Source organism: Protopterus annectens, chromosome 6.part0 (assembly GCF_019279795.1).
Source record: "Protopterus annectens isolate FY-2018-M chromosome 6.part0, PAN1.0, whole genome shotgun sequence".
In the NCBI taxonomy this organism is placed as follows: domain Eukaryota; kingdom Metazoa; phylum Chordata; order Ceratodontiformes; family Protopteridae; genus Protopterus; species Protopterus annectens.
In genome coordinates this window covers 1,986,216,773-1,986,230,062 of record NC_056737.1, presented here as the reverse complement: position 1 = coordinate 1,986,230,062, position 13,290 = coordinate 1,986,216,773, and the positions used below count along the sequence as shown (strand labels likewise).

The 13,290-nt window shown below is 39.1% G+C and overlaps 1 protein-coding gene across 1 annotated transcript in view; it reads right to left on the bottom strand.

Moving 5' to 3' along the window:
- Nucleotides 1-1,281: 1,281 nt before the first annotated feature.
- Nucleotides 1,282-13,290, bottom strand: part of PLEKHA3 (pleckstrin homology domain containing A3) — a 610,832-nt gene continuing 598,823 nt past the window's right edge. Inside the window, exon 8 of the mRNA XM_044073717.1 lies at nucleotides 1,282-3,240. Coding sequence (XP_043929652.1) covers nucleotides 3,137-3,240 — 104 coding nt within the window. The 3' untranslated portion in view covers nucleotides 1,282-3,136. The remainder of the gene's footprint in view (nucleotides 3,241-13,290) is intronic.

Genomic DNA, 13,290 nt, shown 5'->3' with positions numbered 1-13,290 from the left:
AACACTGTGTAGACATAGTGGTCAAATATCCATCTAAAAAATTAATGTTTCTCCCAAGATACACTATGGAAGCACAGAAAATGTATTTTACATGGAGGGCAGATATCACCTATGTAGGGATCTTAGCGTATCACACCACTATAATCAACTCTAACATAACTGTATTTTGGGAGACACACATGCTAGCTCCAGTACAGTGACTATCTACAGTACAAAATGTTCCTGACACAGTTAAATACAGACTGAGATATGCCGTAAGAAATGTCAAACCCCATGTACAAGACATAAGGCCTTATCATATTTCAGTGAACTCTGCTTTCAACTGATGCATGATTTACAAACTCCAAATTTGCTAACAGCCTACCGACAGCACTACTTTTAGAGATGAAGTTACTTAATACATGCATCAGTCCCCACATCATGTGCCACAGACCTATCAAGTCTGGCATGCACAGTTTCTCTGGCTGCAAAGTCAAACATATTCAATGGCAATTTACCATTGAGGCAAGCCCTTGACCAAATCTTAGGTAAGTTCTTGGAGACAACTATAAGAAGCTCGAACTGGGGTGAAAATAGCATGGCAGGACTCTGAGAGAATACTAGATAAAAGCAATTACAGTACATGAATAAGAAAGCATGACTACCACACCTCAGTTTGGCTGTAAGGTATAACACAATGCCAGATGTTTTTATTCAGTGAAAAAAAGGTTACAACATCTTACCATAACTTCCATGTGAGATCATGAAATAGATATCGGAACCTGAAGCCACTAAAATATGTTTAAGTGAAATCAAGATATCATCTTAGGATATTACTGGAATTAGTCAACTAGACTTGAACAGCTGAAGTTGACTGAATTCATCTTCTAGATAAGAAACTATCGACCCTGACTATCTGTGATCTTTGAAAAAAGAATTCCTTAATCTGTAATCCATTTTTCTCTTTCTACATTTCTCTCTAAAAACTCTTTAAACTGCTACTTTAATCCTAAATGTTCACAGCTACTTCCAGACATCTACATTTAATAAGATTTGCACCACAAAGCTGTTATATTTTTTAAATAATTGGCACTTCACATACTACCTTGGCTTTCTATACTAACCTAGTTACAATGATGACAGATACTAATTAACCTCACAGACTATCAGTTTCTAGTAAGAATTATGCCCGCAAAGGACACTTTTGCATACCATACTCAAACAGTGATTGTACTAAGCTTCACATTTAGATATGGGACTAATTTCTTACTTATACACAGTTCAGTTTTTATACACTACTGATAGTGGTGCTGTAGACTTTATTAAACATATTTTATTTCCATCTTTTCTTACAAAACCCAAAGAAACCCTGCTCCTCACAACAGAGCAGCAGTGGCTGATTCAAGAGCTAGCAGAGTTTTCACATATTTCACATTTTTCCAGTTTGATTTTATGAACAAAAAAGGTACAGTCTAATATGAATGAGCAATAACAGGGACAGTATTAATGGCAGCTAAAAATGGCATTAAAAACACTAAATAAATGACAGCATAAACCCTGCTTTTTGTTTCAAAATCAATAAAAAAGTGCACAACACTTAACTTAAAAAAGCAAGTCACATAAGAATTTGAATGCTACAACCCACTACAGAGTACGCTATGTAAATTGCACAACAGATTGTGACTAGAAATGCAGATTTGTACACCAAGGTCTTAATGCTGCTATCCTCCCTAACAGATCTAACATTTGCTCTGTTTTGTTACTGTCTACACACACACACACACACACACACACACACACACACACACACACACACACATATATATATATATATATATATATATATATATATATATATATATATATATATATATGCCCATACATATGTGATACTAATCTGTTAAGTAATAATATATTAACCATCAGTGTATACACATTTTTCTGGATCCCAGGCCGTTTTGGAGCCTTATTAGTCCACTTTGGGAGTCTTGGCATCTCTGAGCTTGGCCGAATGTTGTTCCATCAAATATTTAGCTGTACATTATCATCCAGAATGTCTGCCTGACTAAAGCCATACTGTGCAAACTACACTAAATATGTCTCATTCTTCAGTGGGAGACTTTATGGTGACTGTTACCTTTGGGTTACCTTTGGCTGTCTGATACATACATAGTATTTTGGTATCTCTTGAACCCATGTAGCATGCCCTCAATATAATGACACTTTATGAGAAATACTAATGCAGTTACTGATTTGTGACAGCAGGTTGGATTCATTTCCTGACAATTTGATTTATAACTATCAAATGTCACTTGTTTGGAACCCTTTGTTTAAACTACTTTACAGACAATATCTAGAAATATGTTGATTCAGAATTGTTTCTAATCCACTGGATCAAACATTCAATGGTATGTCAAGAAATAACAGGCACAGTATAGGTGCAACATACTTCTCCATTACATATTTCAGTAAACTTTTGCAGCTGACACTTAAAAGCACAATTTATCGTTCAACATGTACCTGGCACATTTTGTACCAATTATCTGCGGATTTTACATGTGTACAACTAAGATTTTTACCTGGGACAATATCATACATCAAATCAAATTAATGCAAATAAAAATGCTTTTCCATAAAAAAGGCATATAGAAACCATTATCATGTACACAAAGAATAGTCTTTCCTTTTTAAAAGAAAAGAATAGTCTTTTATCAAGGTGCTATGATACTCTCAAGTCAGTTTATACAAATACATATTTGGTCCTTGGCACTAACTATCCATTCTTTAATCATCACTAAAATTCTGCTTCATGGCAGTTTCACGGACATCAGAAAGCTAATAAACTTCAGCCCCTTCACTTCTTTAAATGGGAAATACATGTAGAAATGTTGACACTTCATCTGCTGTTTGTTCAGAACACTATATTCACATAGTCAAACTATGAAGGATTAGGAAAATACATTTGCAAATAATAGAGTATAAATGAGATAAAATACATTTACTATTAAGTTTAGGCTTTACTTCAATCTATAAAGTGCAGAAACCCTTCTATTGGGAAATAAACATGTTCCCATTCTAATAAATTAACAGCAGCAATTGCATAGCAGTACTGAGTTGTTTGTTGAAAGCTGCCTCAAGAGGAAAGAACGAGACATGCTCATCCTGAGTCTGATCTGTTCACTGTTACAGAATGACTTTCTTCAGGAATGGTGGGTGGAGCAATTTCTCCATTGATACTGTTCCTCAAGTTATAAGCAGGTCCTGTGGAAATCAAAAAACTGGGTAAGTCATCTAATCTGACTGGCATGTGATACCTTAAGACTACGCCTTCAAGAGTTAAGTGAATAATCTCACTTGGCACACGATACCTTAAGACTACACCTTCAAGAGTTAAGTGAACAACTGTAAAACAAACATATAAAAATGCTCAGTAAAATTAGCGTATTCCATGGGCTTTATTTTTCTTAACTTGAAATGTGTCTTGTGTGATTATATCCCTCTAAAAAAATTAAGTGATTACATTCCAACTGTAGTTGTGAATTATATATTTTCAGATAGAAATTCAATGAATCATCAACAAATGTATTTCTTGCAGCATTATGTACTTACTTATCTATTAACCAGGTAGGTGTGCTGGTCCAAAGACTATTTTCAGCTACAACCCAGGTCAGAGGCATAGCTACATATACTGAATACTCAGTACCCACTTTAACAATTAACATTGGACATTTAAAAAAAAGGAACATGGTTACAATCACAGACACTACAAGGCTTGCGTCACAATATAACTGCAAACTGCTATGAAGAAAACATTACAGCACAGAAATATTATGCAAAGAAAATTCAATGGCAAATTAAATTAAGACAATTAAATGGTGAAGTGTAACCAAAAAACTATTTACAGCAAGCAAATAAACGAATAAATAAATAAATGTATAAACAAGAATTCCAGGATACTAAGTCAACCATTACCCCTTCAGTTGGTGTACTTATAAACCAGAGTCAGACAGTCAGCTAGCTGATTTTTCATTTTAATAAAGTAATGTTCATTCCACTCTGATTTAAGCAACAGGTTCCAGGATGCAAAAGCAAATCTACTGAAGGAATTTTCACCTGCTAGTAACTCACAGCCAGACCTCCTTAATTTTATGGCACACTGCCACATTTTATGGAATAATGTGTTATGGCCATTTCCAATTTACATGCAGTGTAGTTATTTGAAAGTACTATATGAGACAATTATGTTAACATTACTTTTCCATTACTTTATCTCTCATCTCCAGGGGTACAATTTTTGTGCAAACTTTCAGCATCTATTCAAAATAAATGTTATTTTGTCCAGATCATGCATGCCCTTATGGAAAAAAAAAAATGTCTGTTCCACAATCTCCTTACTACAGTTTGCATGTTCATCTTGTAAAATATATGACGGACAGCAAGACAGCATCCCTTGGTGTGAAAGCACAGACTGTAAAAGGAGGTAGATAGCCACGTCTAATGATGTCAAACTTGATATCAGATGCATCACAGTCTTTTCTGCTCATTCACACACAGAGGACTTCAGCACATAATCGATTCAGTCTGAAGCCTCATTAACCATTTCACGCTACAGCTTACTTCAGTAACCTGTATTCTCAGCACTGATGAGCCCCTAAGGTAGGGAATGAATGGGTTATAGCACTCTAGTCCTTCATGTGGATCTGCCCCAGTTGCTTTTCTGGGGAAAGAGCTAGTAATCACCCATTAATCTAGTGACTGTTCTTAGGGGGTAGGAATGAATGGATCAACTAGGTGAAGGCCGAGGGGTTACTGGGTGAGTCGGGGGATGGATAAAAAGAGAGCCAACCTTCAAATATTTGAACATTAGCAACAGCTTCAGCAGCAACAATTTGAAACGTGGGTGGCCAGACTTAGGTACACTGGTAAACAGCTTCTTCAAGCAGTAGAATTTACAACACTGTACAAATCTATGGAGCAAGACTTTGGTATTGCATCCAAACTGTATCACATTTTCACAATTACAAGTGCAGTTACAAACAATTTTACACATTTTCTTTCACTTAGTGCAGCACCTTACAGTGCACCAAATTCTACTTTTATTGTTTAAATAAATTTACATTTTTTTTCAAATTTGATAAGTATCTAACACTTTGAAAAACTGACATTCTCCCATCCAATTATAGTTTCCTTACACATTTCACTCTCTTAGAATCGAGTGAGTTTTATTGAAAAACCCTCATGGAGCTTCGATGTAAATGGTACATCTCATATCAGTTTATATCACGTTACACTCATTTAGCTTCTTCTTTTAAAAGACTGCCGGAGCTTTTAGTGACAGGACTGGCACTTTTACCATTTTATCTGTCATTTTATGCCCTGATTACTAGCCCTGCCCTTTTGACTGTTTGGTGCCTATGTCTACATGGTACCCTTACAAGCTGAAATACACCCTGTTTTTATCTTCTAAGTAAACAGCCTTTTGGCATTACTCACAAGCTCTGCAGTACCTTTTGATATCTTTTCCAATGCATAGTCAATAAAAAAATGCTTAAACTTCATTTTTGTACATTTAATGCTCATATCCTGAAAAGCGAATACAATTATAGGCCCTTTGGACTAACACCTGCCAGATCCCTTTCCTCCCTCTAGCCCCCTTTAAAAGTCCACTTTCTAAACAACAATCCCATTTTTTCAGTACACACACACTCCCTCAGCAATTGAGGATTAGCAGCCTCCTTGAATTTTTCCCTCTAGTTTTGTAACGTGAGCGCTAACAGGTATGCATGTCTTAACTCTTACTTTGAAATCCTCTTCAATTCCGTGTCTAATGGAAGTCCAGTACACTTTGATAGCTGTGTTGCACATTAGATGTACTGCTATTGCCCAAACCATTTATTTTCCTAAAGTGACTCCTCCCAGAGGCAGCTATTACCTACTGACAACTGTTGCTTTATTCAGGTTTCTGCTACAGCTTATCACATTTTCTGAAGTTGTCACATTACCAACCTCTACTTAATGACTGGACAATGACTGTGTCACATCAGTTACATTTCCCATGTTACTGCTTCCATGCATAGTTGTGTCACCATATGTACACAGGCTACTTGTTATCAGAGTCATTACCTACTGCAGCATCTGCTGGAATACCATTAAACTCTACCCCCTGCCTGTCTCTCTAGCTCCTTTCCAGCTCAAATAAAGCCTGGCCAATGGCACTTGAAGTTATCCCTTCCACAGCCATAACTGGAGGTGACAGCCCAGACAGGTGATGTTTCTCACTAACAACTGCAGACTTAATTATAAATGATGCAGCATCCTCTTAGCAATAGTTTCTCTAGCCTGTACTAGGACACAATACAGGCTGATTTGATAACATAGAGCAGCTACAGTTTAACAGCAGACATATCACTACTGTGTTACTAGTTTTATTAGCTCTCTCGTGTGGCTTTTGTTTCCCAACATGTCACTGTGGACAACTGGACTTCACACTGTCCCACTTGATTATACTGGAAGTATTTCTCTCTGACACCTTGTGTACTTGAGGCAATGTTTTCCTCTTTTATCTCTGCAATCTGCAGTGAAGTTTAAGACTGCCTCCCACAGATTTCCTTACACCCATGTGTGGTGCCAGGTACCCCCTATACAACTGTGTCTTAGTGGTCAGACAGAAGTCACTATTTTTTCCACATTTCCTCAGCTTTACACTACCAATCTGTTAACCAGATCTGATGGCCTCATGAATATTTCTGAAATATACTCACTCACACTATCTGGCTTTTTCTACGTTTTCTGAATGTTCCCCTCTACAATTTAGTAATAAGATTAAAACACCAAAGAAAGTCCCTTTTCAAATTTAAATAATAAAAACAATCCACATCATTCATTTCTGAAACAGCCCTTGGCCAATTTGGCTGGTGCTGATTACAGCCCCCTTCAAATGCCCAAATAAAAATATCAATGTCATTCTTCTCTTTATACCGAAAAAACAATTCAGTAATGAGATTGGTATATGAAGTTCTGCATTCCCCACATCATTCATGCGCCTTTGATGAAAGGCCAGCATCTCCCTTGTACCCTGATGCTACTTATTTCTTCAGCTCTTTGTCCCTTCTCTCCCTCCAGTGTCTCAAGCTACTTCATTTTCTCAGCTGCTTCAAGATAGTCAACCTCCAGTTCTACCTGTAGTCTTTTCAGTTCAGTTTGTATTTAATGTCATCTGTGGATGGAATAAATCATTTTGCTGCACGATCTGCACCTACAGTTACTGTATGGCTGTCTCCGGTTTCTGGACTTTGTTTCTGCTGAACACAAGGCTGCTATAATGTCCTTGCTAAACTACTCTAAAAAATAAAACATTAAAATAATTACTGAAATGGTGTGCACATTGTTTGTTGACCAAAATTGTTTTACTGACTATACAAGTGCAATTAAGAAAACATCCCAGAACTGCTACCAATTAATTCACAATAGACATGGGCTAAGGCTTTTGACTCCTATACCACTGCTGACAACATGTGAGTGCAAGTAAGCCAGCAGTATGGTTGCTTGAATCCTACTATTGGGACTGATTAATGTGCAAAGCACAACTGGACTTAACGGTGTATGATAAAAGTGCACTGTGGTCTTGGGTAACAGGTAACATCTGTCCCACCTGAATAAGCTTTACAGTGTAAAGCTACAGAAGTGAGTTATATACTCTGGCTTTCCAGGATTTCACCATCCTGAGATTAAGCCTAGTGTTTTCCACTACAATCTTAGTAGCAGTAAGCGGAACTTAACCAAGACTAGTTTTTGCCAAAAGACACACACACACACACACACACACACACAGACACACTCCCTGTCTTCAAGTCACTCTGACACGAGCCAAATTACACAAGCAAAAACAGAAAAAAATTACTCCTCATACCTAAAATATCCCAAATTTGATTATCTGAATGGTAGCAACAACCTCAGCAGTAACACTTTGAAGGGTAAATACCCACAGTTAGGTACAGAGGTAAAATGCATACACCCATAAGCTAATAAATAAATCATCAGCCACACACATTTGAAGTTGAATAAGGCATTTGTTTTACATGAAATAAAGTTAAAGCAATTCATTTACAAATAAACATGTAAAAAGTATATAATTTTTTTACAAAGAATTAAAAAAAGACAGATATTGTCCAGAAAAATATCTAACAACTAAACTAGAAACTATCTGCTTATTGCTAAAGTATGTATTCTGCCCTTACAGTTCCTGGTTTTTAAGCCTAAAACATAACTTTCAGGTTCTTTATAGGCAATATAATACAGCTTGAGCTATTTCTCCCAGGGTAGTATCATCCAGCAGTAATTCTTGTAGTGTGTATATATATATATATATATATATATATATATATATATATATATATATATATATATATATATATATATATCTGGGTCCCCTTCATATGATCGAACCTTCAAAAGTTCAACTTTCATATGGCCGAGACCATATGATCGAATTTTTAAAAGTTCGAACGTTCTTAACGGAGATCTCCATACAGTGCAGAACGGGAAGATTTCCATTTTTTTTTTGCACTGCAGTGCGATCTCAGAGTTGGTATATTTAAATAGCAAGGGGTGTGGGGGAGGGTGCAGGGGTGCTTGCCTCCTGCTAAAAACATTCAGTTAATTTTTTTTTGTTTTGTTTTACTTTTTTTATAAGATGTTCGAACTTTTAAATGCTCAATCATATTGTCTCGGCCACATGAAAGTCGAACATTTGAAAGTTCGATCATCTGAAGTAGACCCGTATACACAAATACACACACACACACATATATACATATACACATGTTTTTTGAATTAGCAGTTAGTTTCTTTACTAATAAGTTTGCAAACAGGATATTGTGCGGTTGTTGCTTTTCAAGTTTTTTTTTTTTGCCATACTTAGAGAATGCTTGCCCATTCCCACCGTCTCATACTTCTGAAGGTGGGTGGGGGACTATCTCAATAAACTAAAGTGTAAGCCAGCATCTTCAAGCAGCAAGCTTTGCAACAGTGTACACCTTTGTAGATCAAAGTTTTAGTTTCTACTTTTCATACTGGCAAAAGTAAACATGTACTATTTTATGTTTTCTTTCTATTAAATTTTACTGAAAGGGCAAGTCTGATGTAGCTTCGTTTACTTTTATTTAAATAATCATTTACACACAGTTTAATTTAATGCAAATCTAAAATAGTCCGAGTACAGGGAAAAAAAACCTTAACTATGGCCACATCAGGAGAGTTTGATATTGGCTCGAGCATATGAGGTACTGGCAGGGAAGGATGGGCAAACTGAGTCTGGGGAAACTACTGTACAGTGCTTTTCTAGCTGGGTGGGATGACTTGCTGACAGCAGCCTTCTGAGGACGTGAGGGGCAGTAAACTGCAGATCATCCACTGCACATCTAGTCCTGGAATACTGCTGGGCATGCACATGCTCAGTGTGCTGTCCTGGGATGCCTGTATTTCCTCAATGGCCCTCATTCTGTATCAGGGGAAGTCCAGGAGAGTAAGGAACATCAGAAAACAGGTAAGGCATCACTGTAAGCCAATGGCCAGTTATGTCTGAGCAAAGAAAAAAATATACACCAACCAATGAGGAGATCCCTCATTGACAGGGATGACAGGTGTTGACTAATGTTTCTTTTTCGGGATAAACTCTTGGCTAGGCTTGTAAGGGCCCCCCAGGGCCATTAGCCTAGTAACCTCTTATGATCCTAAGATCCTATACAGCTAATCCACTTTTCATGCATTTTACTTTAAAACAGAAACATTTTCCCAGACACTTTTCTCCTCACAGTAAGTACAGTCGTGTTAGAGCTTTGGAGTGAGCAATAGGACATCTACTGATCATTGTTGCAGTATTCCAATACTATTGGGGTTATCTCACTGAAATAACCTGTACGTCTGGCCAAGGTACCAAAGATAAAACCTTTCCATATGACCATACGTCTAATGTATGACCTAAGGCTGTGGGCATAAGTGTACATAACTGGATGTATGAGTGTAAGAACTTCAGACCATCTCAATGCCAGATCATCTGGAAACACCTAAGGATAAGTAAAAATAAAAGGAAAGAGGAAAGCTAAGGGGGGGGGTGGTAGTGATATGAGAAAAAGGGGGAAGTGAGGTTGAGAAGCAACACTGCAACAGTAACCAGGACATCTACTGTTTACATAAGTTCTTACACAACTGTATTATGACCTTAATTAGGTTGCTGTTGCAATATTCCAGTACTATTAGGTGGTTCCCAAAGCTTAATACTTTAAAAGGTTGGATGGATCACACATAGGGTAACTGTCAATTAATCCAGAAAGAACAGATCCAGCAAAGGAAGCTCTGGATGTAGAGAAAACCTCTACCCTATAATATTACATGAAAGTCTACACACATGAACAAGTATCTGCTTCTAGAATAACCCTGGAATACATTCCTCTGTAAAAAAGCTCCATAGGTTCATAGCTAAGTACTAGGCTAGCTACCCTTGTGGATCATTTTTAGCCTAGTCATTTTCCTTGGTGAGAATCAAACCCTGTATCTCTTATCTCTAAGGTAAACAAGAGGAAGCAACTGCTCTAGTGCCCATGGTGGACACAAAAGGAAATGGACTTAAAAATCCAGTTAGCAATGGTTTGTTTACAGAAAGGGTTACCCAACTTGGCTTCCTGGAAGGAAACAAACAGCTAGTCAATTTTCTGAATATCTTCTAGTTTTATCCATATAAAATCCATGCTGCCTGTGCACATCCAGGAAATGCTGAGTCTTTCAATTCTGTTTTGAGGGTTTGGAAAGAAGGTGAGAAGATTAATGGCCTACTGGAAGGACTACCTGTTGCCAACTTTAAGCATAAAGAAAAGAATGACCTTCAAAGATACTCTGTCATTATGAGAAATAAGGAAGGGAGGAGATGCCATAAGGGCTTGAAGCTCAGAATCCCTTCTATAGCAAAAGTAACGTCTACTAGTAGAATGGTTTCATATGTATAGAATTTCAAGTGAAATGGAAGCCGCTGGCTAAAAAGGTGGCCAAATAAGATTTTTCAATAAAATTTAAGGTCCTGCAGAGGGGGAACAGCCCTCCTATGTGGGTTTAAATTAGAAGTTATGTACTCACCATAACGTTCCATCTGAGTAGGTGTATTCATTTGTCTGCAACCTGTGGGTTATGGATCCGATATCGGATCCGAACCGGTATGGTTTACCAGCTATGGATCCGAGCTCTCAGCTCCTCCCCTCACCCATAATGCCCTGCTCTCCCTACATGACCTCAGATCGAGTTTGCCAACAGCATGAACACCCTGAAAAGGGTAACACATAATATGCAGGAAACTGAAAAGGCCAGGGGGATAGGAGGGCGGGATGGTTGCAGACAAATGAATACACCTACTCAGATGGAACGTTATGGTGAGTACATAACTTCTAAATCTGAAGTAGGAGATTCATTTGTCTGCAACCTGTGGGACAGAGTCCCCAGCTACCTGAATCTTGGGCGGCCATCATGGAAGGATATTCCGGAGCACCGCGGAGCCAAAGGATGCTCTACTCCTAGATGTAAGATCCAACTTGTAGTGGGAAATAAAGGTATGAGATGAAGCCCAAGTGGCTGCTGCACAAATATCATCTAGAGGAATCCTAGCCTTAAAGGCGGCCGAGGTAGAGACTGACCGGGTTGAATGGGCATGTACACCCTCCGGTGCGGGCCTTCCAGAAGCTTGATAAGCCAATAAGATGCATTGTGAAATCCAGCGAGATAATGAGACTTTAGAAATTGGCTTGCCCAAATTAAATTTAGCAAAGGAAATGAACAACTGGTCGGATTGCCTATGACCAGCCGTCCTGTTTAGATAAAATCTAAGTTGCCTGTGAACATCTAAGGAATGAAGCTTGTATTCACCCTTGTTTTGATATTTAGGAAAGAAAACAGGGAGGTTAATGGATTGATTAATGTTTGCTTCAGAAGCTACCTTAGGAAGAAAGGACGGGTTGGTCCTGAGGTAAACACGGTCCGGATGAAAGACCAAGTAAGGAGGTTTGGCTGATAATGCTTGAAGTTCTGAGACTCTCTTGGCCGAGGTAATGGCTACTAAAAAGGCCGTCTTGAAAGATAAGAATTTCAGATCTACCGTAGCCGCCGGTTCGAAGGGGGGAGCGGTCAAGGCCTGGAGGACCAAAGAAAGGTCCCAAGGAGGAACCACTTGCTTTACAGGGGGCCTGAGAAGGAAAGTACCTTTTAGGAAAATCTTACACAATTTGGCAGACATCAGTGGACTGGAGTCATGACCAATATGATAATGAGAAATTGCCGCAAGTTGTACTTTGATCGTGGAACTGCTGGCACCATCATTAAAAAGAGTGGTTAAGAAGTCAAGCACCAGAGGAAGGGGAACTGTGAAGGGGTTTAGGCCTAGCCGTTCCGCCCACAACGAGAACCGTTTCCACTTACTGCGGTAGACTTTCCTCGTGGATGGTTTATGAGCTGCCACCAGGATGGCCTTAACAGGGGACGAAATACCGGGAGTCCTGATCAGGAGTGGAACTGGAGCAGCCAAGCGGTCAGCTTCAGGTTGTCCAGGTTCGGGGGAGATAAGCGGGATGGATGAGATATCAGATCCGGAATGGGATCTAGAATCCAAGGAGGATTCACTGAGTGAGACCTTAGGAAAGGGAACCAGATCTGTCGAGGCCAAACTGGAGCAATGAGAATCATTCTGTACCCCAACCGAGAGGCTTTCTGAAGAACTTGGAGCATCAGAGGCAAGGGGGGATAAGCATAAAGAAGACCGGGTGGCCAAGCATGCACCAGAGCGTCTCTTGGGGCACCTCCGGGAGGAGGAATTAGAGTGAAAAAACTGTCGCACTTGGTGTTTGAGGGAGACGCAAAAAGATCGCAACAAGGAGTTCCCCACCGTGCGAAGATGCGTTCCGCTACCTGAGTATTGAGAGACCACTCGTAAGGGGTGAGAATGGTGCGACTGAGTTTGTCCGCCAGGATGTTGGACCGACCCGGAATATGCGTTGCTATGAGAAAGCGGTTGGTGGAGATTGCCCATTCCCACACTCTCATGGCTTCTCGACAAAGAGGGTAAGACCTGGTTCCTCCTTGTTTGTTGATATACCAGACAACAGACATGTTGTCCGATTGAATCGCAATTGTTCCCAAGGGAAGAAAGGCCTGAAGTGCTAGCAACGCTAAGAGCACTGCTCTCATCTCTAGAACGTTGATATGCAGTGAGGTCTCCGAATCGTTCCACGTGCCTTGGACCGTCCGGCCTGCAAAATGCCCCCCCCCACCCGAGGC